Source organism: Entelurus aequoreus, linkage group LG13, assembly GCF_033978785.1.
Source record: "Entelurus aequoreus isolate RoL-2023_Sb linkage group LG13, RoL_Eaeq_v1.1, whole genome shotgun sequence".
Lineage (NCBI taxonomy): Eukaryota > Metazoa > Chordata > Actinopteri > Syngnathiformes > Syngnathidae > Entelurus > Entelurus aequoreus.
Window position 1 is genome coordinate 10,375,151 of NC_084743.1, and position 22,750 is coordinate 10,397,900.

Below are 22,750 nucleotides of genomic sequence, written 5' to 3' on the forward strand. Positions count from 1 at the left end.
ATATATACTTTTTTAAAAATGTTTTTGAGTGTTTGTTTTAAACCCTTTTTTAATAGTCAACATTGCGACTTTTTCTTGTTACATTTCACCTGTTTGCTCTTTTATTCTACTTTTTTTCTGTTTTTTTTAATAGTACTTTTAAAATGTCAAAAAATTTACAGTTTTTTATGCTTTTATATATATTTTTTTAAAAATTAAAACTACAATTATAATATTAGGTATTTTTGAGGAAAACATTTAATTCATGTAAAAAGAAGACTATAAACACTGCGGTTCCTTATAACATATTCTATGTATATTACTGTATATTATAGGATGACACAAAAACGTGTTGTCAATTATTTTCATTATGCAATACTTTCCATTTTTTGTTTCTTTAGAAAAATATTATTGATTGACATGAAAAAAAAACCCTTTAACCTGTGCATGTAATAAAGGTCCACAAACTGAAGCAGTTGGTAAATTTAATTTATACAAACAATTTACACACACAGACAGTGACAAATGTCTCAGTTGATACACAAGTGTAAAAAAAGAGATTGCCATTATCCTTTTGAGAATAATAATAATAATAATAATAATAATAATAATGGTATAATACTGCGTAGACATTTGGACATTAGCACGGTGGGGACTTACAAGGTGGCTGGGAGGGAAGATACAAAAAAATATGTATATCTGTATAAATATAAATTCAAGATATTATACATGATGGAGCGCCAACAGCACACATTCAAAAAACATGAAGGGGATACAAAAACAAAGCTTTAAGAAATCAGATGCAAGTCAGTCAACGATTGTCAGTCATCACTTTATAACCCTCAGATACAAAACTCTCATTCTACGCTTATAAAGCTTTTCCCCCCCGTCTACCCTCTGTGTTTTTATTTGAGCGTACAAGACACCAAAGGGTAAATACGTTGCCGTGTAAGTCAGTCAGGAAGGATTGTGCGGCTTTAGAAGACGAGGCACACTTGCAGTCAATAAAAGTGTCCAATTATAGACACAACATCATCCTGACAGTCATACTTCAGGGATTAGTCGGCAAACACCGACCCAAAGTTCTGTTGCAGCGTTTGGTAGCGGCGGATTGTCAACAAGCAGGATTTGTCAACTAACTCCTAACGAAGCTGTTTGCCACAAAGAAAGGACTATTAGGGCCACACTATCAACAAATAGCTAAGATGCCAGAGAAAAAGTTGATGCAGAAAAAAATATTTGAAATTTGAATTGTGAAGATAAAGTAGTAACATTACGATAACAATGTTACGTCACAAGAATAATGTTGCGATTTTGCGGAAAAAAAGTACTGTGTTTGGAGGATGATGTAATACTGCACATATAGTACGGAGTACTACATTGAAGAAATATGTCGGAATATGGTAAAAATAAAGTCGTAAAGCTACCAGAAGAAAACCTTCGTGTTCCGAGATCACAGTCGTAAAGTTTAAGTGGATGAAATCGTGATTTTAGGAGAAAAATGTTAGGTCATAAGAATAATGTCGTAATATTGCACGGAAAGTAGTAATATTCCGACAAAACTACTTTTATTGTTACGATAATAAAGCTGTAAATAATCAGGATTTTTTTACATTTTAAAAATTTTAATAATGCGTCAATAAAGTGGAAATTGATTAGAAAAAGTTAGTAAAATTGCTTGCTAGCAGCAGATTGTCAACAAGCAGGATTTGTCAACTAACTCCTAACGAAGCTGTTTGCCACAAAGAAAGGACTATTAGGGCCACACTATCAACAAATAGCTAAGTTGCCGGAGAAAAAGTTGATATGTTGCGGGAAAAAAAATATTTGAAATTTGAATTGTGAGGATAAAGTAGTAACATTACCATAAAAATGTTACGTCACAAGAATAATGTTGCGATTTTGCGGAAAAAAAGTATTGCGTTTGGAGGATGATGTAATACTGCACATATAGTACGGAGTACTACATTGAAGAAATATGTCGGAATATGGTAAAAATAAAGTCGTAAAGCTACCAGAAGAAAACCTTCGTGTTCCAAGATCACAGTCGTAAAGTTTAAGTGGATGAAATCGTGATTTTAGGAGAAAAATGTTAGGTCATAAGAATAATGTCGTAATATTGCATGGAAAGTAGTAATATTCAGACAAACGTACTTTTATTGTTACGACAATAAAGCTGTAAATAATCAGGATTTTTTTTACATTTTAAAAAGTTTTAATAATGCGTCAATAAAGTGGAAATTGATTAGAAAAAGTTAGTAAAATTGCTTGCTAGCAGCAGATTGTCAACTAGCAGGATTTGTCAACTAACTCCTAACGAAGCTGTTTGCCACAAAGAAAGGACTATTAGGGCCACACTATCAACAAATAGCTAAGTTGCCGGAGAAAAAGTTGATATGTTGCGGGAAAAAAAATATTTGAAATTTGAATTGTGAGGATAAAGTAGTAACATTACCATACAAATGTTACGTCACAAGAATAATGTTGCGATTTTGCGGAAAAAAAAGTATTGCGTTTGGAGGATGATGTAATACTGCACATGTAGTACGGAGTACTACATTGAAGAAATATGTCGGAATATGGCAAAAATAAAGTCGTAAAGCTACCAGAAGAAAACCTTCGTGTTCCAAGATCACAGTCGTAAAGTTTAAGTGGATGAAATCGTGATTTTAGGAGAAAAATGTTAGGTCATAAGAATAATGTCGTAATATTGCACGGAAAGTAGTAATATTCCGACAAAACTACTTTTATTGTTACCACAAAGAAAGGACTATTAGGGCCACACTAACAACAAATAGCTAAGTTGCCGGAGAAAAAGTTGATATGTTGCAGAAAAAAATATTTGAAATTTGAATTGTGAGGATAAAGTAGTAACATTACGATAAAAATGTTACGTTACAAGAATAATGTTGCGATTTTGCATAGAAAGTGGTAATATTACGACAAAACAACTTTTAGTGTTACGACAATAAAGTTGTAAATAATAAAAAAATTTGTCGGACCTTTTAAGAAAAAATTGATAAGAAAAAAGTTATGAAGAAATATGTCGGAATATGGCAAAAAATAAATGTCGTATAGTTACCAAATCAAACTCTTAATGTCACAAGTTCACAGTCACAAAGTTAAGTGAAGAAAGTTGTGATATTACCAGAAAAATGTTGGTGCCTTACCAAAATAAAGTCATAATACTGTACGGAAAGTGGTAATATTACAACTTTTACGGTTTCAATAGTCGTAACTTGTGAGAAAAGCAAATGCTAAAGTTTCAAGATGGAAGTTTAAGACTGCATGAATAAAGTCGGACTTTAGGGAGTTAGTTACAAGCATCACGTCGGAATATGGCAGGAAAAAGTCGTAAAGTTACCAGATCAAACTCTTCGTGTAACGAGGTCACCGTGGGGAAAAATGTGGTTCCGTTCCAAAAATAAAGTCATAATATTTCACAAAAAGTGGTAACATTACGACAAAAAAAGTGACAAGAAAGTTGCAAAATACACGAAAAAATACTGAAGTTTCAAGATGGAAGTTTTAATACTGCATGAGTAAAAACACGTGAGGTAAATGACAAGAATTACGTCGGAACATGGCAAGAAAAAGTCGCAAATTTACACGGTTAAAGTCGTAAAGTTGCAGGGAAACGTTAAAGCAATGAAGTTGTCGTAGTACGAGAAAGAAAGTCCAAATGTTTCGTTAAGTTACAAAAATAGTCGTAGTACTCCACCTAAAGTCGTAATATTACGACAAAAGACTTTTACCGTTACGATAAAGTCGGAACGAAGGAAAAAAGTCCAAATGTTTGGTGAACAAAGTCGTAACCTTGGGAAAAAGTGATGATAATAGAGTTTTAATATTAGAAAAAGTAACAATGTCGATTTTTTACGTATCGTTTCAACTTAATTTCGGAACTTTACGACTAAAATGTTGTCTTTTCAGTGCGGCCCCAATATTCTCTCCTTGATGTCATAGCGTCACAGAGCTAGCGTAAGCCACGTAATCCTCTCGCTAACTTTGACGAGCACCACCTGAATAAAGTTGCGATATTACCAGAAAATGTTACGTTACAAAAATAGTCGTAATACTGCGCAGATACGATGAAGTCGGCCGAGTAAAGAAAATGCTAAAGTTTCAAGATTGAAGCTTAAATACCGCGTCAATAAAGTCTAACTTTAAAACTGAATTAAATAACAAGAATTATGTCGGAATATGGCAAGAAAAAGTCGTAACTTTACACGATTAAAGTCGTAAAGTTGCAGGGAAAATGTTAAAGCAATGAAGTTGTCGTAGTACGAGAAAGAAAGTCCGAATGTTTCGTTAAGTTACAAAAATAGTCGTAATATTACGACAAAAGACTTTTACCGTTACGATAAAGTCGGAACAAAGGAAAGAAGTCCAAATGTTTGGTGAACAAAGTCGTAACCTTGAGAAAAAGTGATGAGAATAATTTTAATATTAGAAAAAGTAACAATGTCGATTGTTTACGTATCGTTTCAACTTAATTTCGGGACTTTACGACTAAAATGTTGTCTTTTCAGTGCGGCCCCAATATTCTCTCCTTGATGTCATAGCGTCACAGAGCTAGCGTAAGCCACGTAATCCTCTCGCTAACTTTGACGAGCACCACCTGAATAAAGTTGCGATATTACCAGAAGATGTTACGTTACAAAAATAGTCGTAATACTGCGCAGATACGATGAAGTCGGCCGAGTAAAGAAAATGCTAAAGTTTCAAGATTGAAGCTTAAATACCGCGTCAATAAAGTCTAACTTTAAAACTGAATTAAATAACAAGAATTATGTCGGAATATGGCAAGAAAAAGTCGTAACTTTACACGATTAAAGTCGTAAAGTTGCAGGGAAAATGTTAAAGCAATGAAGTTGTCGTAGTACGAGAAAGAAAGTCCGAATGTTTCGTTAAGTTACAAAAATAGTCGTAATATTACGACAAAAGACTTTTACCGTTACGATAAAGTCGGAACAAAGGAAAGAAGTCCAAATGTTTGGTGAACAAAGTCGTAACCTTGAGAAAAAGTGATGAGAATAATTTTAATATTAGAAAAAGTAACAATGTCGATTGTTTACGTATCGTTTCAACTTAATTTCGGGACTTTACGACTAAAATGTTGTCTTTTCAGTGCGGCCCCAATATTCCCTCCATGATGTCATAGCGTCACGGAGCTAGCGTAAACCACGTAATCCTCTCGCTAACTTTGACGAGCACCACCTGAATAAAGTTGGGATATTACCAGAAAATGTTACGTTACAAAAATAGTCGTAATACTGCGCAGATACGATGAAGTCGGAACTTATGAGTAAAGAAAATGCTAAAGTTTCAAGATGGAAGTTTTAATACCGCGTGAATAAAATCTGAATTTAAAACTGAATTACATGACAAGAATTACGTCGGAACATGGCAAGAAAAAGTCGTAAATTTACACGGAAAGTCGTAAAGTTGCAGGGAAAATGTTAAAGCAATGAAGTTGTCGTAGTACGAGAAAGAAAGTCCAAATGTTTCGTTAAGTTACAAAAATAGTCGTAATACTCAGCGTAAAGTCGTAATATTACGACAAAAGACTTTTACCGTTACGATAGAGTCGGAACGAAGGAAAAAAGTCCAAATGTTTGGTGAACAAAGTCGTAACCTTGGGAAAAAGTGATGATAATAGAGTTTTAATATTAGAAAAAGTAACAATGTTGATTGTTTACGTATCGTTTCAACTTTATTTCGGAACTTTACGACTAAAATGTTGTCTTTTCAGTGCGGCCCCAATATTCTCTCCATGATGTCATAGCGTCACAGAGCTAGCGTAAGTCAAACACTGACCCCTGGTGTTCTGGCAGAGAAGTGCAGGTCACACGCTGAAAAGCCTAAGTAAGTCTGGGAGTGTTTACACGCCACACAGAAGGTGTGGGAGTGTTTACCTAAACACAGAAGGTGTGGGAGTGTTTACACGCCACACAAAAGGTGTGGGAGTGTTTACACGCCACACAAAAGGTGTGGGAGTGTTTACCAACACACGGAAGGTGTGGGAGTGTTTACACGCCACACAGAAGGTGTGTGAGTGTTAACACGCCACACAGAAGGTGTGGGAGTGTTTACACGCCACACAAAAGGTGTGGGAGTGTTTACACGCCACACAAAAGGTGTGGGAGTGTTTACACGCCACACAGAAGGTGTGTGAGTGTTTACACGCCACACAAAAGGTGTGGGAGTGTTTACACGCCACACAGAAGGTGTGGGAGTGTTTACACGCCACACAGAAGGTGTGGGAGTGTTTACACGCCACACAAAAGGTGTGGGAGTGTTTACACGCCACACAGAAGGTGTGGGAGTGTTTACCAACACACAAAAGGTGTGGGAGTGTTTACACGCCACACAGAAGGTGTGGGAGTGTTTACACGCCACACAGAAGGTGTGGGAGTGTTTACACGCCACACAAAAGGTGTGGGAGTGTTTACACGCCACACAGAAGGTGTGGGAGTGTTTACACGCCACACAGAAGGTGTGGGAGTGTTTACACGCCACACAAAAGGTGTGGGAGTGTTTACACGCCACACAGAAGGTGTGGGAGTGTTTACCAACACACAAAAGGTGTGGGAGTGTTTACACGCCACACAAAAGGTGTGGGAGTGTTTACACGCCACACAGAAGGTGTGGGAGTGTTTACACGCCACACAAAAGGTGTGGGAGTGTTTACACGCCACACAGAAGGTGTGGGAGTGTTTACCAACACACAGAAGGTGTGTGAGTGTTTACACGCCACACAAAAGGTGTGGGAGTGTTTACCAACACACAAAAGGTGTGTGAGTGTTTACCAACACACAAAAGGTGTGTGAGTGTTTACCAACACACAGAAGGTGTGGGAGTGTTTACCAACACACAAAAGGTGTGGGAGTGTTTACCAACACACAAAAGGTGTGGGAGTGTTTACCAACACACAAAAGGTGTGTGAGTGTTTACCAACACACAGAAGGTGTGGGAGTGTTTACCAACACACAAAAGGTGTGGGAGTGTTTACCAACACACAAAAGGTGTGGGAGTGTTTACCAACACACAAAAGGTGTGGGAGTGTTTACCAACACACAAAAGGTGTGGGAGTGTTTACCAACACACAAAAGGTGTGGGAGTGTTTACCATCACACAGAAGGTGTGTGAGTGTTTACCAACACACAAAAGGTGTGGGAGTGTTTACCATCACACAAAAGGTGTGGGAGTGTTTACCAACACACAAAAGGTGTGGGAGTGTTTACCAACACACAAAAGGTGTGTGAGTGTTTACCAACACACAAAAGGTGTGTGAGTGTTTACACGCCACAAGACTGCAGTGAAGTTTGGCAGATTTGATCCTCGCAGCAAACTTCAAACGTAATTTTCAGATAAATAAAAAGCAAAACAAAAACAAAAAGCAAAGCGTTTCATTCTTCTTCTAAACGACATTCCTCGCCTCGCTCGGTAGTCCAAATCCTCAGAGGAGAACCTTGGCGTCCTGCGTTCAGGACCGGCCCGGATGCAGGACTGGAAGGCTCGTCGTCAGCCCTTGACGTTCCACGTACATCATCATCATCATCATCATCATCATCATCATCATGTCCATCAAAAGCAGCATAATAGAAATACATCAAATAGAATATAAAGCGTTCCAAGGCTTTGAAAGGGTTTTTAGTTTTTGTATTGCACTTAAGTCACGCCAGCTTTCTCATCCGCACACCTCGGGCTAAAAACCGAACGAAGGACTACTTTGAATCGCCAGGTCTTCCTCCCCCCCCTCCCCTCCCCCCCGCCCGCCCGAACCAGGAGAGGAGCGCAGATCCGTGGCATTCAGTCCGCTGGCGACTTGTCCTGGACCACGCAGGTCCACAACGCGTGTCGCAAGATCCCAGGAACATTCCGAGCTGGGAACTTTCCACGGATTTGTACTTTGGCGAGAACGGGTTGGGAGTCGTGTCCACTGCACCGCTACGTCACCATTAGCATAACATAGCATATGTGAAGGTTGGACTCCTACCTTGTTTACTTCCGGTGATGACCTCAAAGTTTTGTCACCCATCAGAAATATCCAGCAGCTTACACGCGGCAAACATGGATAAATGTGTTGCATTTCTCCCAACCGTAATTGTAAATGATGTACGGTGCTCGGACATTTTTTATAGTATCCGCAAAGTTCAGTGGCCACACGTTGCGGTTTGTGCCGTGAGTGTGAAAGGTTGTTTGGATTGGGTCGTATATAAAAATGCTGTGCTGTGTACACTTCAAAGTAAAGCTCATGGTCATTGACCTGATTGTAACTCATTTTGTCCACAAAAGCAAACAGTACAAAATGTGCGTGATATTTAGTCAAATTTTAAATATGATTGAAGTGAAAACCAAATGATCTGTGGTGTGTGTGTGTGTGTGTGGGGGGGGGGGGGGGGGGGGGGTGTTTACCTTTTGCATTTAGATACTGAACTTTCAGTACTTTTGTGTGTTTAATAATAACATTTCATTTCTTTGAACATTCAACACTAAGCTAACCCGGACCACTGAGTTGTTATCGTTTCCTGGCAAGTGTGCAGGCCATTTCCTTTTGTCCCAAGTGTAGTCAGGAAGTAGTCTTTGCCGTGGAGCTGAGTGTGCCGGTCTTGTCTTTTGTTGCGTCCTACAAAGTGTTCATACTGCACGGATTGTAACGTGCATCTCGGTCGTCACTTTCGTCACCAAATTTGCCATGTAAAACGGCTAATGCTAATCAGTAGCACGTATACGGCATATTTCCGATATGAGTTAGCATGGAGCTAGCTCATTTTGAAAAGTGGGGCATTACTTTGCATGGGAAACTTACAACACGACTTGGAGGTAATCCACAACGGACACACTCGTTTGCCTGCCAAGTGCTTGAGCCGGTGGTTTCGAAATAAGTCGCCTTTAGATTTTATGGGAATCAGAATTTTGTCAGCCCCTACACAAGTTCCGCTTTTCGGACACGTTGAAACGTGGAACTGTAAATGTGCGATTTATGACAGTAGACACGTAATTGATAGCAATAAAAAATGCGTCCGATCATTTTTTTCTTTCTTCTCCCTCAGAATAAATGTAGAAAAAAGTTATTTTCAAAGTGAAAGTGTCCAACTTTGAATATTTCCTGCGCTAATAAACTCTTATTGTGAAGGGGGAAGAACTCCTTTTTGTATCTTGCTTTGGTTCACTGACTTGAGTTGAGAGTGTTGACACATTTCAGTGTAAAAGCACACAAAAAGCGCCACTTTGAAAGCGAGGAATGGAAGGAAGACCCGGGTGTGGTCGTGTTCTTCTTACATTCTTACCGGACTGCCCAGGTCTGCGCTCAGGGCGGTTGCTCGTTGGTCCCGTGCGGGTGGGAGGCGCTCACAGTGCCCACAAGGGGGCGACGGTTACACGTAGACGGGCTCGCATCCCTCCCCGGCCTCCTCCTCTCCCTCCTCGTCCTCCTCCTCCTCCGGACCCAGGCCGCCGCCGCCGCCGCCGCCGCCGGCCTCCAGAGGTTTGGGGTAGCGGAAGGGGCAGCCGTTGTCGTCGAAGAACCTGCGGAAGGTGAACTCGTAGAAGGCGTGCTCCGGGTGCTTCCCATGCGGCGAGCAGAGGGCATCCAGAGCGCGGGTGCTGTCGCCGCTGTCGCTCCAGGCGCCGGGCCCGCCGTCCTCCTCCACCGGGTCGAAGTTGGACGTGTCCATGGGGTGGGCGATCTTGGGCCGGTAGGGGGCGGGCTGCTGGCGCAGGTTGCTGGAGAAGTCCACCTTGCTGAAGAACGGGTGCGCCTTGATCTCGCCGGCGCCGTTGGCCCCCAGGCGGTCTTCCGCCGAGCAGCACAGGCGAGCGATGATGTCCACGGACTCGGGGCTGAGTTTGACCTGCGCGGGCACCTGCAGCGTGCTCTCCCAGTTGATGACCTGAGGACACATAAAGTTCGACTGACGCTTTACCTGACACATGAAACGTGACACATTTAGGGCGTGCACAATCCATGGCGGTGGAGTGTGGAATATCTTAAAAAGTGTGGGTGTTTTTTATTTTTATTTTTTTTATTATTATTTTTTTTATTTTGTTTCCCCATTTTATTTTTATTGACATCCAGCATCAGACATTCCTATCCATTACATCATATTCACATACATCATATATCTGTTGTCTGCTCTAAATGTCAAAATATTTTTTGTTTATATCCCCCCCATGCCACCCCCCCAAAAAAGAAAGAAACAGCAAAACAAACAAAGTAATATCTACAAATAGGTCAATTAAATAAACAAAAAAAAAATTAAAAAAAATAAAAAAATAAAATATATTAATAATAATCAGAAATAAAATAAAATATAAACAGATACATATATATATATTTTATATATATATATATATATATATATATATATATACACACACACATACATATATATAAATATATACATACATACATATACACATATATTAAAAAAATTTAAAAAAAATAAAAAAATTAAAAAAAATAAAAAAATAAAAAAGTGTGGGTGTGTGGCAATTCCAACTTTGACTACAGCGTTAAGTCGCCATTTTGTACTACGACCAGTGTTGGGTTAGTTATTGAAAACCAGTAACTAGTTACAGTTACTGGTTACTTTATTTCAAAAGTAACTCAGTTACTAACTCAGCTACTTACACCAAAAAGTAATGCGTTACTGTGAAAACTAACTATTTAGTTGTAGTGCTCCGCGTAAAGTCGTAATATTACGACAAAAGTCCAAATGTTTGGTGAACAAAGTCGTAACCTTGGGGAAAAGTGATGAGAATAGAGTTTCAATATTAGAAAAAGTAACAATGTCGATTGTTTACGTATCGTTTCAACTTTATTTCGGAACTTTACGACTAAAATGTTGTCTTTTCAGTGCGGCCCCAATATTCCCTCCATGAATGAAGTTGTCGTAGTACGAGAAAGAAAGTCCAAATGTTTCGTTAAGTTACAAAAATAGTCGTAATATTACGACAAAATACTTTTACCGTTACGATAAAGTCGGAACAAAGGAAAGAAGTCCAAATGTTTGGTGAACAAAGTCGTAACCTTGGGAAAAAGTGATGAGAATAATTTTAATATTAGAAAAAGTAACAATGTCGATTGTTTACGTATCGTTTCAACTTTATTTCGGAACTTTACGACTAAAATGTTGTCTTTTCAGTGCGGCCCCAATATTCCCTCCATGATGTCATAGCGTCACGGAGCTAGCGTAAACCACGTAATCCTCTCGCTAACTTTGACGAGCACCACCTGAATAAAGTTGCGATATTACCAGAAAATGTTACGTTACAAAAATAGTCGTAATACTGCGCAGATACGACGAAGTCGGAACTTACGAGTAAAGAAAATGCTAAAGTTTCAAGATGGAAGTTTTAATACCGCGTGAATAAAGTCTGAATTTAAAACTGAATTATATGACAAGAATTACGTCGGAACATGGCAAGAAAAAGTCGTAAATTTACACGGTTAAAGTCGTAAAGTTGCAGGGAAAATGTTAAAGCAATGAAGTTGTCGTAGTACGAGAAAGAAAGTCCAAATGTTTCGTTAAGGTACAAAAATAGTCGTTATACTCAGCGTAAAGTCGTAATATTACGACAAAAGACTTTTACCGTTACGATGGAGTCGGAACGAAGGAAAAAAGTCCAAATGTTTGGTGAACAAAGTCGTAACCTTGGGAAAAAGTGATGATAATAGAGTTTCAATATTAGAAAAAGGAACAATGTCGATTGTTTACGTATCGTTTCAACTTTATTTCGGAACTTTACGACTAAAATGTTGTCTTTTCAGTGCGGCCCCAATATTCCCTCCATGATGTCATAGCGTCACGGAGCTAGCGTAAGCCACGTAATCCTCCCGCTAACTTTGACGAGCACCACCTGAATAAAGTTGCGATATTACCAGAAAATGTTACGTTACAAAAATAGTCGTAATACTGCGCAGGTACGATGAAGTCGGAACTTACGAGTAAAGAAAATGCTAAAGTTTCAAGAAGGAAGTTTTAATACCGCGTGAATAAAGTCTGAATTTAAAACTGAATTATATGACAAAAATTATGTCGAAATTTGGCAAGGAAAAGTCGTACATTTACACGATTAAAGTCGTAAAGTTGCAGGGAAAATGTTAAAGCAATGAAGTTGTCGAAGTACGAGAAAGAAAGATGTCCACGGACTCGGGGCTGAGTTTGACCTGCGCGGGCACCTGCAGCGTGCTCTCCCAGTTGATGACCTGAGGACACATAAAGTTCGACTGACGCTTCACCTGACACATGAAACGGGACAAATTTAGGGCGTGCACAATCCACGGCAGTGGAGTGTTGAATATCTTAAAAAGTGTGGGGGTGTGGCAATTCCAACTTTGACTACAGCCTTAAGTCGCCATTTTCAATCAATCAATGTTTATTTATATAGCCCTAAATCACAAGTGTCTCAAAGGGCTGCACAAGCCACAACCACATCCTCGGTTCAGCGTCCACATAAGGGCAAGGAAAAACTCACCACCCCAATGGGACGTCGATGTGAATGACTATGAGAAACCTTGGAGAGGACCGCAGATGTGGGTGACCCCCCCGCCCCTCTAGGGAAGACCGAAAGCAATGGTCTGACATAAAATTGGGAAAGTCCAGTCCATAGTGGATCTAAAGTCCAGTCCATAGTGGATCTAAAGTCCAGTCCATAGTGGATCTAACATAATAGTGAGAGTCCAGTCCATAGTGGATCTAACATAATAGTGTGAGAGTCCAGTCCATAATGTATCTAACATAATAGTGTGAGAGTCCAGTCCATAGTGGATCTAACATAATAGTGAGAGTCCAGTCCATAGTGGATCTAACATAATAGTGTGAGAGTCCAGTCCATAATGGATCTAACATAATAGTGTGAGAGTCCAGTCCATAGTGGATCTAACATAATAGTGTGAGAGTCCAGTCCATAGTGGATCTAACATAATAGTGTGAGAGTCCAGTCCATAGTGGATCTAACATAATAGTGAGAGTCCAGTCCATAGTGGGGCCAGCAGGAGACCATCCCGAGTGGAGACGGGTCAGCAGCGCAGAGATGTCCACAACCGATGCACAGGCGAGCGGTTATACTAGGACTACTACAAACATGGAGCTAATGGCTAGTCAACAAGAGTTATGGTTGCTCACTCAGTAGAACACTGCCCTCTGGTGTTTTGGAAGAGAATCCCAAGTCAGCTCCAATGGAAGAGCTATTAAAGAAGCTACAGTATGTGACGCGAGAGCATATTTCAGGGGTGCAGCCAGCGCCTTGGTTGGTGAACGGAGAACGCTGACTTCTAGGATGGAAAGAAGATCCGCACCGTCCAGACAGTACTGACCTTAATCTGGGTCTCCGTGGGGGTGGGGGCCAGGAAAGGCGGCTGCCCTACCAGCATCTCAAACAGGATCACACCCACGCTCCACCAGTCGCACAGCTGAGTGTAACCTGGGAGAAGCAGGAGACTAACGTTACTGACCGTCCCCTTTTAGGGAGGAAAACGAGCTGCAGTCCACCTTTGCGAAGGAGAACCTCGGGGGCGATGTAGTTGGGCGTGCCCACCAAGGAGTGAGCCAGGCAGCGCTGGTGCTGCCGAATGGCCTGTTGCTCCAGCGTCATCAGTCGGTCGCCGCACCGGCAGTTGGACACGTCGTCCCAGAAGTCGCTGGGCTCCATGCTGTCCTGTCTCACGTGACTCCCTGGAGACACCACGTCAAATAAGTCATGGATGGAGATCAAACCATCCGATGGATCCAACAAAAACCACTCACCTTTCTGATAGTACTTAGAGTTGTGGGTCCATCGGAAGCCCGTGCACAGGCCGAAGTCGGTCAGCTTGATGTGTCCGTCCAGGTCAATGAGGATGTTGTCCGGCTTGATGTCGCGGTGGATGAAGCCCATCTTGTGGACGCTCTCTATGGCCAGCGTCAGCTCAGCCACGTAGAAGCATGCCAGTGGTTCGGGGAAGATGCCCATCCGGATAAGTAGGCTCATCATGTCCCCCCCGGGGATGTAGTCCATGACAAAGTAGAGGCTGTCGCGGTCCTGGAAGGAATAGTAGAGACGCACCACCCACTCGTTGTCCGCCTCCGCCAGAATGTCGCGCTCCGCCTTCACGTGGGCCACCTGGTTTCTGTTGAGGACGTCTTTCTTGCGCAGGGTCTTCATGGCGTACAGCGCAAAGGTGTCCACCTTGCGCGTTAGGCACACCTCTCCGAAGGCACCGATGCCCAGCGTTTTGATTTTGACAAACATGGACTTGTCCATTTTGGCTCGTCGCAACCTGTTGTAGTTGGACTCCTTCTGGTTGAGCATCTTCCTCATTTGCTCCTGCTCCGCCTCGGACAGGCCGGCCTACGCAGGAGACAAGAAGAGGGTCATGAGTCCAACTCTTGCCGGCGGCTCCGTCTTGGCGCCAAACTCGGCTCATTGCGTAACCAAACTGTCTGCGCCTTAAAATGTCTTCAAAAGACGCGGGTCAAACAAGTTCAAGTGTGAACTCCTCAGCGGAGACAAAGATCTGCTTGTCTCAAACCATTCTCTGCTTTTTAAGCCGCAGATCATCTGCACCGCAGGCACCGCTTTTAACCAAAGTTCGAAGGTACAGTCGGTTTAGGTGTGGAAGCCATCACAAAGAATCCTACGGCCCTGTTTGCTTTATTTTGTGGTCGTACAAAGACTGACTGCCCATTCTTTATTTTGGCATGTTACTACTTCTACCAAGTAAAAGTTGTAAGTACCTGTAGGAGTAGTAATCACGTGTGTTCCTGTGTACTACCAGTAGAAGTAGTAAGTACACCTGTGTTCCAGTGTACTTACTACTCCTAATGGGTAGAAGTGTTGACTTGATTGATCATTGCTGCCACTGAGCTGTTCCTGTGTACTTACTACTTCTACCCAGGAATAGTAGTAAGAACACCATGGGTAGAAATAGAAAGTACACCTGTGTTCCTGTGGGCTTACTACTTCTACCCAGGAGAAGTAGTAAGAACACCATGGGTAGAAATAGCAAGTACACCTGTGTTCCTGTGGGCTTACTACTTCTACCCAGGAGAAGTAGTAAGAACACCATGGGTAGAAATAGCAAGTACACCTGTGTTCCTGTGGGCTTACTACTCCTAATGGGTAGAACAGTGTTGATTTGATTGATCATTGCTGCCACTGAGTTGTTCCTGTGTACTTACTACTTCTACCCAGGAGAAGTAGTAAGAACATTATGGGTAGAAATAGAAAGTACACCTGTGTTCCTGTGGGCTTACTACTTCTACCCAGGAGAAGTAGTAAGAACACCATGGGTAGAAATAGCAAGTACACCTGTGTTCCTGTGGGCTTACTACTCCTAATGGGTAGAACAGTTTTGATTTGATTGATCATTGCTGCCACTGAGCTGTTCCTGTGTACTTACTACTTCTACCCAGGAGAAGTAGTAAGAACACCATGGGTAGAAATAGCAAGTTCACCTGTGTTCCTGTGTGCTTACTACTTCTACCCAGGAGAAGTAGTTAAGTACACCATAGGATGAAATAGAAAGTACACCGGTGTTCCTGTGTGCTTACTACTTCTACCCAGGAGAAGTAGTAAGAACACCATGGGATGAAATAGTAAGTACACCTGTGTTTCTGTGTGCTTACTACTTCTACCCAGGAGAAGTAGTAAGAACACCATGGGATGAAATAGCAAGTACACCTGTGTTCCTGTGGGCTTACTACTCCTAATGGGTAGAACAGTCTTGATTTGATTGATCATTGCTGCCACTGAGCTGTTCCTGTGTGCTTACTACTTCTACCCAGGAGAAGTAGTAAGAACACCATGGGTAGAAATAGCAAGTACACCTGTGTTCCTGTGGGCTTACTATTTCTACCCAGGAGAAGTAGTAAGTATACCATGGGATGAAATAGCAAGTACACCTGTGTTCCTGTGTGCTTACTATTTCTACCCAGGAGAAGTAGTAAGAACACCATGGGTAGAAATAGCAAGTACACCTGTGTTCCTGTGTGCTTACTACTTCTACCCAGGAGAAGTAGTAAGAACACCATGGGTAGAAATAGCAAGTACACCTGTGTTCCTGTGGGCTTACTACTCCTAATGGGTAGAACAGTCTTGATTTGATTGATCATTGCTGCCACTGAGCGGTTCCTGTGTACTTACTACTTCTACCCAGGAAAAAAAGTAAGAACACCATGGGTAGAAATAGCAAGTACACCTGTGTTCCTGTGTGCTTACTACTTCTACCCAGGAGAAGTAGTAAGAACACCATGGGTAGAAATAGAAAGTACACCTGTGTTCCTGTGGGCTTACTACTTCTACACAGGAGCAGTAGTAAGTACACCATGGGATGAAATAGCAAGTACACCTGTGTTCCTGTGCGCTTACTACTTCTACCCAGGAGAAGTAGTAAGTACACCATGGGATGAAATAGCAAGTACACCTGTGTTCCTGTGGGCTTACTATTTCTACCCAGGAGAAGTAGTAAGTACACCATGGGATGAAATAGCAAGTACACCTGTGTTCCTGTGGGCTTACTATTTCTACCCAGGAGAAGTAGTAACTATACCATGGGTAGAAATAGCAAGTACACCTGTGTTCCTGTGTGCTTACTATTTCTACCCAGGAGAAGTAGTAAGAACACCATGGGTAGAAATAGCAAGTACACCTGTGTTCCTGTGTGCTTACTACTTCTACCCAGGAGAAGTAGTAAGAACACCATGGGTAGAAATAGCAAGTACACCTGTGTTCCTGTGTGCTTACTACTTCTACCCAGGAGAAGTAGTAAGAACACCATGGGTAGAAATAGAAAGTACACCTGTGTTCCTGTGCGCTTACTACTTCTACCCAGGAGAAGTAATAAGTACACCATGGGATGAAATAGCAAGTACACCTGTGTTCCTGTGGGCTTACTATTTCTACCCAGGAGAAGTAGTAAGTACACCATGGGATGAAATAGCAAGTACACCTGTGTTCCTGTGGGCTTACTACTCCTAATGGGTAGAACAGTGTTGATTTGATTGATCACTGCTGCCACTGAGCTGTTCCTGTGTACTTACTACTTCTACCCAGGAGAAGTAGTAAGTACACCATAGGATGAAATAGCAAGTACACCTGTGTTTCTGTGTGCTTACTACTTCTACCCAGGAGAAGTAGTAAGAACACCATGGGTAGAAATAGCAAGTACACCTGTGTTCCTGTGGGCTTACTACTTCTACCCAGGAGAAGTAGTAAGAACACCATGGGTAGAAATAGCAAGTACACCTGTGTTCCTGTGGGCTTACTACTCCTAATGGGTAGAACAGTGTTGATTTGATTGATCATTGCTGCCACTGAGCGGTTCCTGTGTACTTACTACTTCTACCCAGGAGAAGTAGTAAGAACACCATGGGTAGAAATAGCAAGTACACCTGTGTTCCTGTGGGCTTACTACTTCTACCCAGGAGAAGTAGTAAGAACACCATGGGTAGAAATAGCAAGTACACCTGTGTTCCTGTGGGCTTACTACTTCTACCCAGGAGAAGTAGTAAGAACACCATGGGTAGAAATAGCAAGTACACCTGTGTTCCTGTGGGCTTACTACTCCTAATGGGTAGAACAGTGTTGATTTGATTGATCATTGCTGCCACTGAGCGGTTCCTGTGTACTTACTACTTCTACCCAGGAAAAAAAGTAAGAACACCATGGGTAGAAATAGCAAGTACACCTGTGTTCCTGTGTGCTTACTACTTCTACCCAGGAGAAGTAGTAAGAACACCATGGGTAGAAATAGAAAGTACACCTGTGTTCCTGTGGGCTTACTACTTCTACCCAGGAGAAGTAGTAAGTACACCATGGGATGAAATAGCAAGTACACCTGTGTTCCTGTGTGCTTACTACTCCTAATGGGTAGAACAGTGTTGATTTGATTGATCACTGCTGCCATTGAGCTGTTCCTGTGTACTTACTACTTCTACCCAGGAGAAGTAGTAAGTACACCATAGGATGAAATAGCAAGTACACCTGTGTTTCTGTGTGCTTACTACTTCTACCCAGGAGAAGTAGTAAGAACACCATGGGTAGAAATAGCAAGTACACCTGTGTTCCTGTGGGCTTACTACTTCTACCCAGGAGAAGTAGTAAGAACACCATGGGTAGAAATAGCAAGTACACCTGTGTTCCTGTGGGCTTACTACTTCTACCCAGGAGAAGTAGTAAGAACACCATGGGTAGAAATAGAAAGTACACCTGTGTTCCTGTGGGCTTACTACTTCTACCCAGGATAAGTAGTAAGTACACCAACACTGATTTCGTCTGATGTTTGTGTGGTATGTCCTGGCAGGCGATGGAACCATGTCCTCTGAAACAAAAGGTTGAATCTTAGCATGCTATGGATTCAGTCAGAAGTTTAGAAAACATGCCTGGAAGGTTTTAATTGTTTTTAAGTGTGAATGTGAACGGTTGTTTGTGAAAATGTGTCCTGTGATTGGCTGGCACCCGGTCCACGGTGTAGACAGCCTCTCGCCCGAAGTCAGCCGGGATAGGCTCCAGCCTACCCGTGACCCGAAAGAAGACGAGCGGTTAACAAAATGTCTATAAAGACTAAATTCTGCTCCCGGCAGGATCACAATGGTTAACTTGTCCTAAGTGTCCGCATGTGTGCTATAAAAGTCTGAAGCATCTGCAATAAGTTGTTCCACAAAGACCACAAGTCTACCCGAGGCTTCAGACCGTTTGAGGAGAAATAGGTAACACTTTGAAGTAAGCGCTAGACGATATCTGTGTGGCACACCCACAGGACTACCACGTATCGCAGCAAGAGCAGCTTCTACTCTCTTCTGGAAAGACTAGAAGAGCGTGTGTCTGTGGGTCCTCACCTTGGACATCTCCTGTTCCAGCTGGAGCCTGCGGTTGAGCTTCTGCTGGTAGGTCTTCATCACGTTCTCGATGTGCTGCTCCATGTAGAACTTGAAGGCGAATGGCGAGTAGCTCTTGATGCGAGACTCCCGCTTCTCCTCGTCGCGTCCGTTCTTCCTCACCGGCACGGGCGAGGTCTGGATCTGCTTCTTGTCTTTCAGGCTTTTCTCTCCCTTGCCAAGCTTGGTCTTCTCCTTCACCTGATGGCCTCCTTCCTCGGTGTTTCCGCTTCCGCCACTGCCGCCGCGTGTGCTTCTGGAGGCCGCGTTGCTCAGATCCTGAGCACACTCCAGAGCCCCGGATTCGCCAGGTGCTGGCGACATGAAGAGATTTTTGGGGTAGGGCGGTGGTGGGCAGCGGGGCTCCTGCGGGGGCTCCAAGGAGTAGGTCTCCTCTTGCATGTAGGCCAGCGGTTCTGACGCATCTTGGGCCTGTGCCGTCATCCAGCTGGGGTGGCACGGGCCCACGGCCGTCTTGGGCTCCGGCCTCATCACCCGAATACTCTTGACCGGCTGCTGGATGGGTGGTGACGTGACAGCTGTGATTGTGTTGGGAGGGCCCAGGGAAGATTCTTGTTTCCCACCAGACGGGGGTGCTGTCATCGGGGGGCGTACGCCGTTGGATACAGCGGAGCGGCTGTTGAATGAGTTAGCTCGGCTGGGAACACGAACCTCACCCCTAAAGGGCCCCTGAGGTTGTGGCTGCCTTGCTGGAAGGGGCCCTTCAGAACCTGGAGGGCCCGCCCAGTGGTGCTCATACAAGTCTAGGTTGAGGCTCGCCCTGGATGGTGTCATTAAGCCTTGGGGAAGATCGGGGAAGTCTGGGCCCATGGCTGTGACCCCACCTGGGGAACGGGACATCATGTGGACTTGGTGAGAGGTTGGGCTCGCCTGACGCGGGTGTGAGTGGGAGGGCAGATAAAGATTTGCAGGGTACCCTCCCCCACCTCCTCCTGGCCCATTCTGGCCCATGGTGCCTTTACCTTGCATGTTGACGTAGTTGTCTGGGGGTGCCATCTTGTTTTGAAAGGAGGCGGTTCTCTTGACTCCGTAGCCTGCGGGCTCCATTAAGTGGGGCCTGGCATGGCCATAGTCATAGTGAGGACCCGGAACAGGCGCCCCTGGGGGCTGAGGCTGGAGCTGCAAAGGTTGACCGGGGACATTGTAGCTCATCATGGGCCCGTGCTGATCCATGCTGCCGGGATAGCCTTTCTGTTGGGCCCCCGGAGGGTACATGGTGTTAGTGGTGTTACTCTGGGCGGCCATCACTGGTGGGTAGCTGCCCATACTGGGAGGACGACCCATGGGATTCCCCATTGGGGGACCCTGTGCCGCCCCAGATGGAGTCATCATGTAGTTCATGACAGGTGGAGGACTCATATATGGACCTTCTGAGCCATAACCAGGCACACCCTCATACATGGGGGCCCCCATTGGGTGGTATGGTGGCATAGCACCTGCTGTGTCACCTGAGGCCTCCATTGCAGGGTGGTGGTCCATAGAAGGTGGCATACCAGCTTTTCCTAAAAGACCACCGATAAAACATAAGGACGTAGTTTTAACGTGATCCCACATTCACCTCACAAGTTCAGAAACCAAAATAGTACGATTGCGCACCTGGCGAAGTCTGTTTGATGACACGGACGATGAGCTCGTTGCGAGGGTCCAGGTAGCCCATTTTACTGATGTACTCTAGCGCCGCCTCAATGTTCCTGCTTCCTGTCTGCTTCAGTGCCCGGACGGCCATTTCCTGTGGGATACAAAACAAGATGCAGTTACAGTTCCACTCCAGTCCTGTAGGGGGCCGTCGTTATTATTTCAAAGACAAATGTTGTCTATCTGTGTTGGGGGCCACTTGCCCAGGGTGTACCCAGCCTTCCGCCCCAGTGCAGCCGGGATAGGCTCCAGCACCCCCGCGACCCCGAGATGGACAAGCGCTAGAAAATGGATGAATTAATTAATGAAATGTAAAACATTTAAATAAATATATTGTATTATAATTCCCAACTAATTAGTTAGAATTAAATGTTTTAAATTTGTTTTGAAATAAAATCCTTTATGAATACGATTATTATTATTCTTTATTACTATATTAATAATAACAGTAATTATTTAAATACAAAAATAATTACTTTAATTTATTTGAATGCTTTGTTAAACGACAAAAGTAGTTTTTATTGTTATTCATTAATATATTTTTATTACTACATGATTAATAATGGTAATTGTGACAAAAGAAAAACATGATATTTCTTATTAATTAGTTTGAATTATTTGTTTAGAGACAAAAATGTTTTTTATTGTTATTCATCATTAAATGTTTTATTAGGGGCGGTATAGCTCGGTTGGTAGAGTGGCCGTGCCAGCAACTTGAGGGTTGCAGGTTCGATCCCCGCTTCCGCCATCCTAGTCACTGCCGTTGTGTCCTTGGGCAAGACACTTTACCCACCTGCTCCCAGTGCCACCCACACTGGTTTAAATGTAACTTAGATATTGGGTTTCACAATGTAAAGCGCTTTGAGTCACTTGAGAAAAAGCGCTATATAAATGTAATTCACTTCACAATTCACTTCAATTAGTACATGACTAATAATAGTAATTGTGACAAAAGAAATACATATGACATTCTATTATAATTTATTAATTAGTTTGAATTATTTGGTTAGAGAAAGAAACCTTTAAGTATTATTATTCATAACTATATATTTTATATTAATTAGTTTGGATTAAAATGTTTTGAGATAAAAGCTTTCATTATGATTATTATGTATTACTGTATAAATTAATAATAGTTAATAGTAATTATTGAAAAAATAACACACACATTGCATAATCATTTTCTATTTTAATTATTTAGACAAGCATTGTTATTCATTAGTGTATTATTATTGTGATCATTTGTATTACTACATGATTTATTATTGTAATTGTATAAAAATAAATAAATAAATATATTGTATTATAATTTTTAATTAGTTTGTATTAAAAAAACGTTTTGAAATAAAAGCCTTACTATTATTATTATTTTTTGTATTACTATATTAATTAATAGAAGTAATTAAAACATAGTATTACAATTATCTATTTCATTTGTTTGGAGACAAAAAAATATTTTACTACAATTCATTGTTGTCTTTTTTATTACAATATATCATTAATAATAGTAATTGTTAAAAAATAAATACATATTATAATGTTTTGTTATTAATATATGAATTAATAATAGTAATTCAAAAAATAATTAAATACATGGTATTAAAGTACTTTAAATTGTATAAATCAGTGGTCCCCAACCTTTTTGTAGCTGGGGACCGGTCAACGCCTGAAAAACCGGGGGGGTGGATTTTTTTTTTTTTTTTTTTTCCATAAAGAAATACAATCATGTGTGCTTACGGACTGTATACCTGCAGACTGTATTGATCTATATTGACATACACATACAAAATATGTATATATTGTGTTTTTTATGTTGATTTAATTTAAAAAAAAAATAAAAATAAAAAAAATGTTCTTTTAAATTTTTATTATTATTTTTTTTTTATTTCTTGCGCGGCACCGGTACCAATCGGTCCCGGTGGTTGGGGACCACTGGTATAAATGATTTGTTTTGAGACAGAAACTTGTATTATTATTCTGTTTTACTACAATATGAATTATAATAATTAATAACAATTGTAAGAAATAAATAAATATATTATACTTTTTATGAATTTATTTGAATTAATATGTGTTTTAAGACTAAAGCATTTTTATTATTATTACTTTTATTATCATCCTTTTTTGTTATTGTATTAATGTAATGATATTATTGATGCACATGGTGAATGACTTGCAGCTGTGCAACAGGGCGTGAAGAAGGCCTCCCTGCTGGTATGCACATGGCCACCCGCCTTCACTATCCTCAC

At 41.7% G+C, this 22,750-nt stretch overlaps 1 protein-coding gene across 1 annotated transcript in view; it reads right to left on the bottom strand.

The window, feature by feature from the left end:
• Window positions 1-7,740: 7,740 nt before the first annotated feature.
• Window positions 7,741-22,750, bottom strand: part of lats2 (large tumor suppressor kinase 2) — a 45,552-nt gene continuing 30,542 nt past the window's right edge. The window contains exons 3-8 of the mRNA XM_062067448.1: window positions 20,463-20,595; window positions 18,807-20,368; window positions 13,737-14,319; window positions 13,482-13,664; window positions 13,307-13,413; window positions 7,741-9,878 (exon numbers count right to left, since the gene is read on the bottom strand). Coding sequence (XP_061923432.1) covers window positions 9,363-9,878; window positions 13,307-13,413; window positions 13,482-13,664; window positions 13,737-14,319; window positions 18,807-20,368; window positions 20,463-20,595 — 3,084 coding nt within the window. The 3' untranslated portion in view covers window positions 7,741-9,362. The remainder of the gene's footprint in view (window positions 9,879-13,306; window positions 13,414-13,481; window positions 13,665-13,736; window positions 14,320-18,806; window positions 20,369-20,462; window positions 20,596-22,750) is intronic.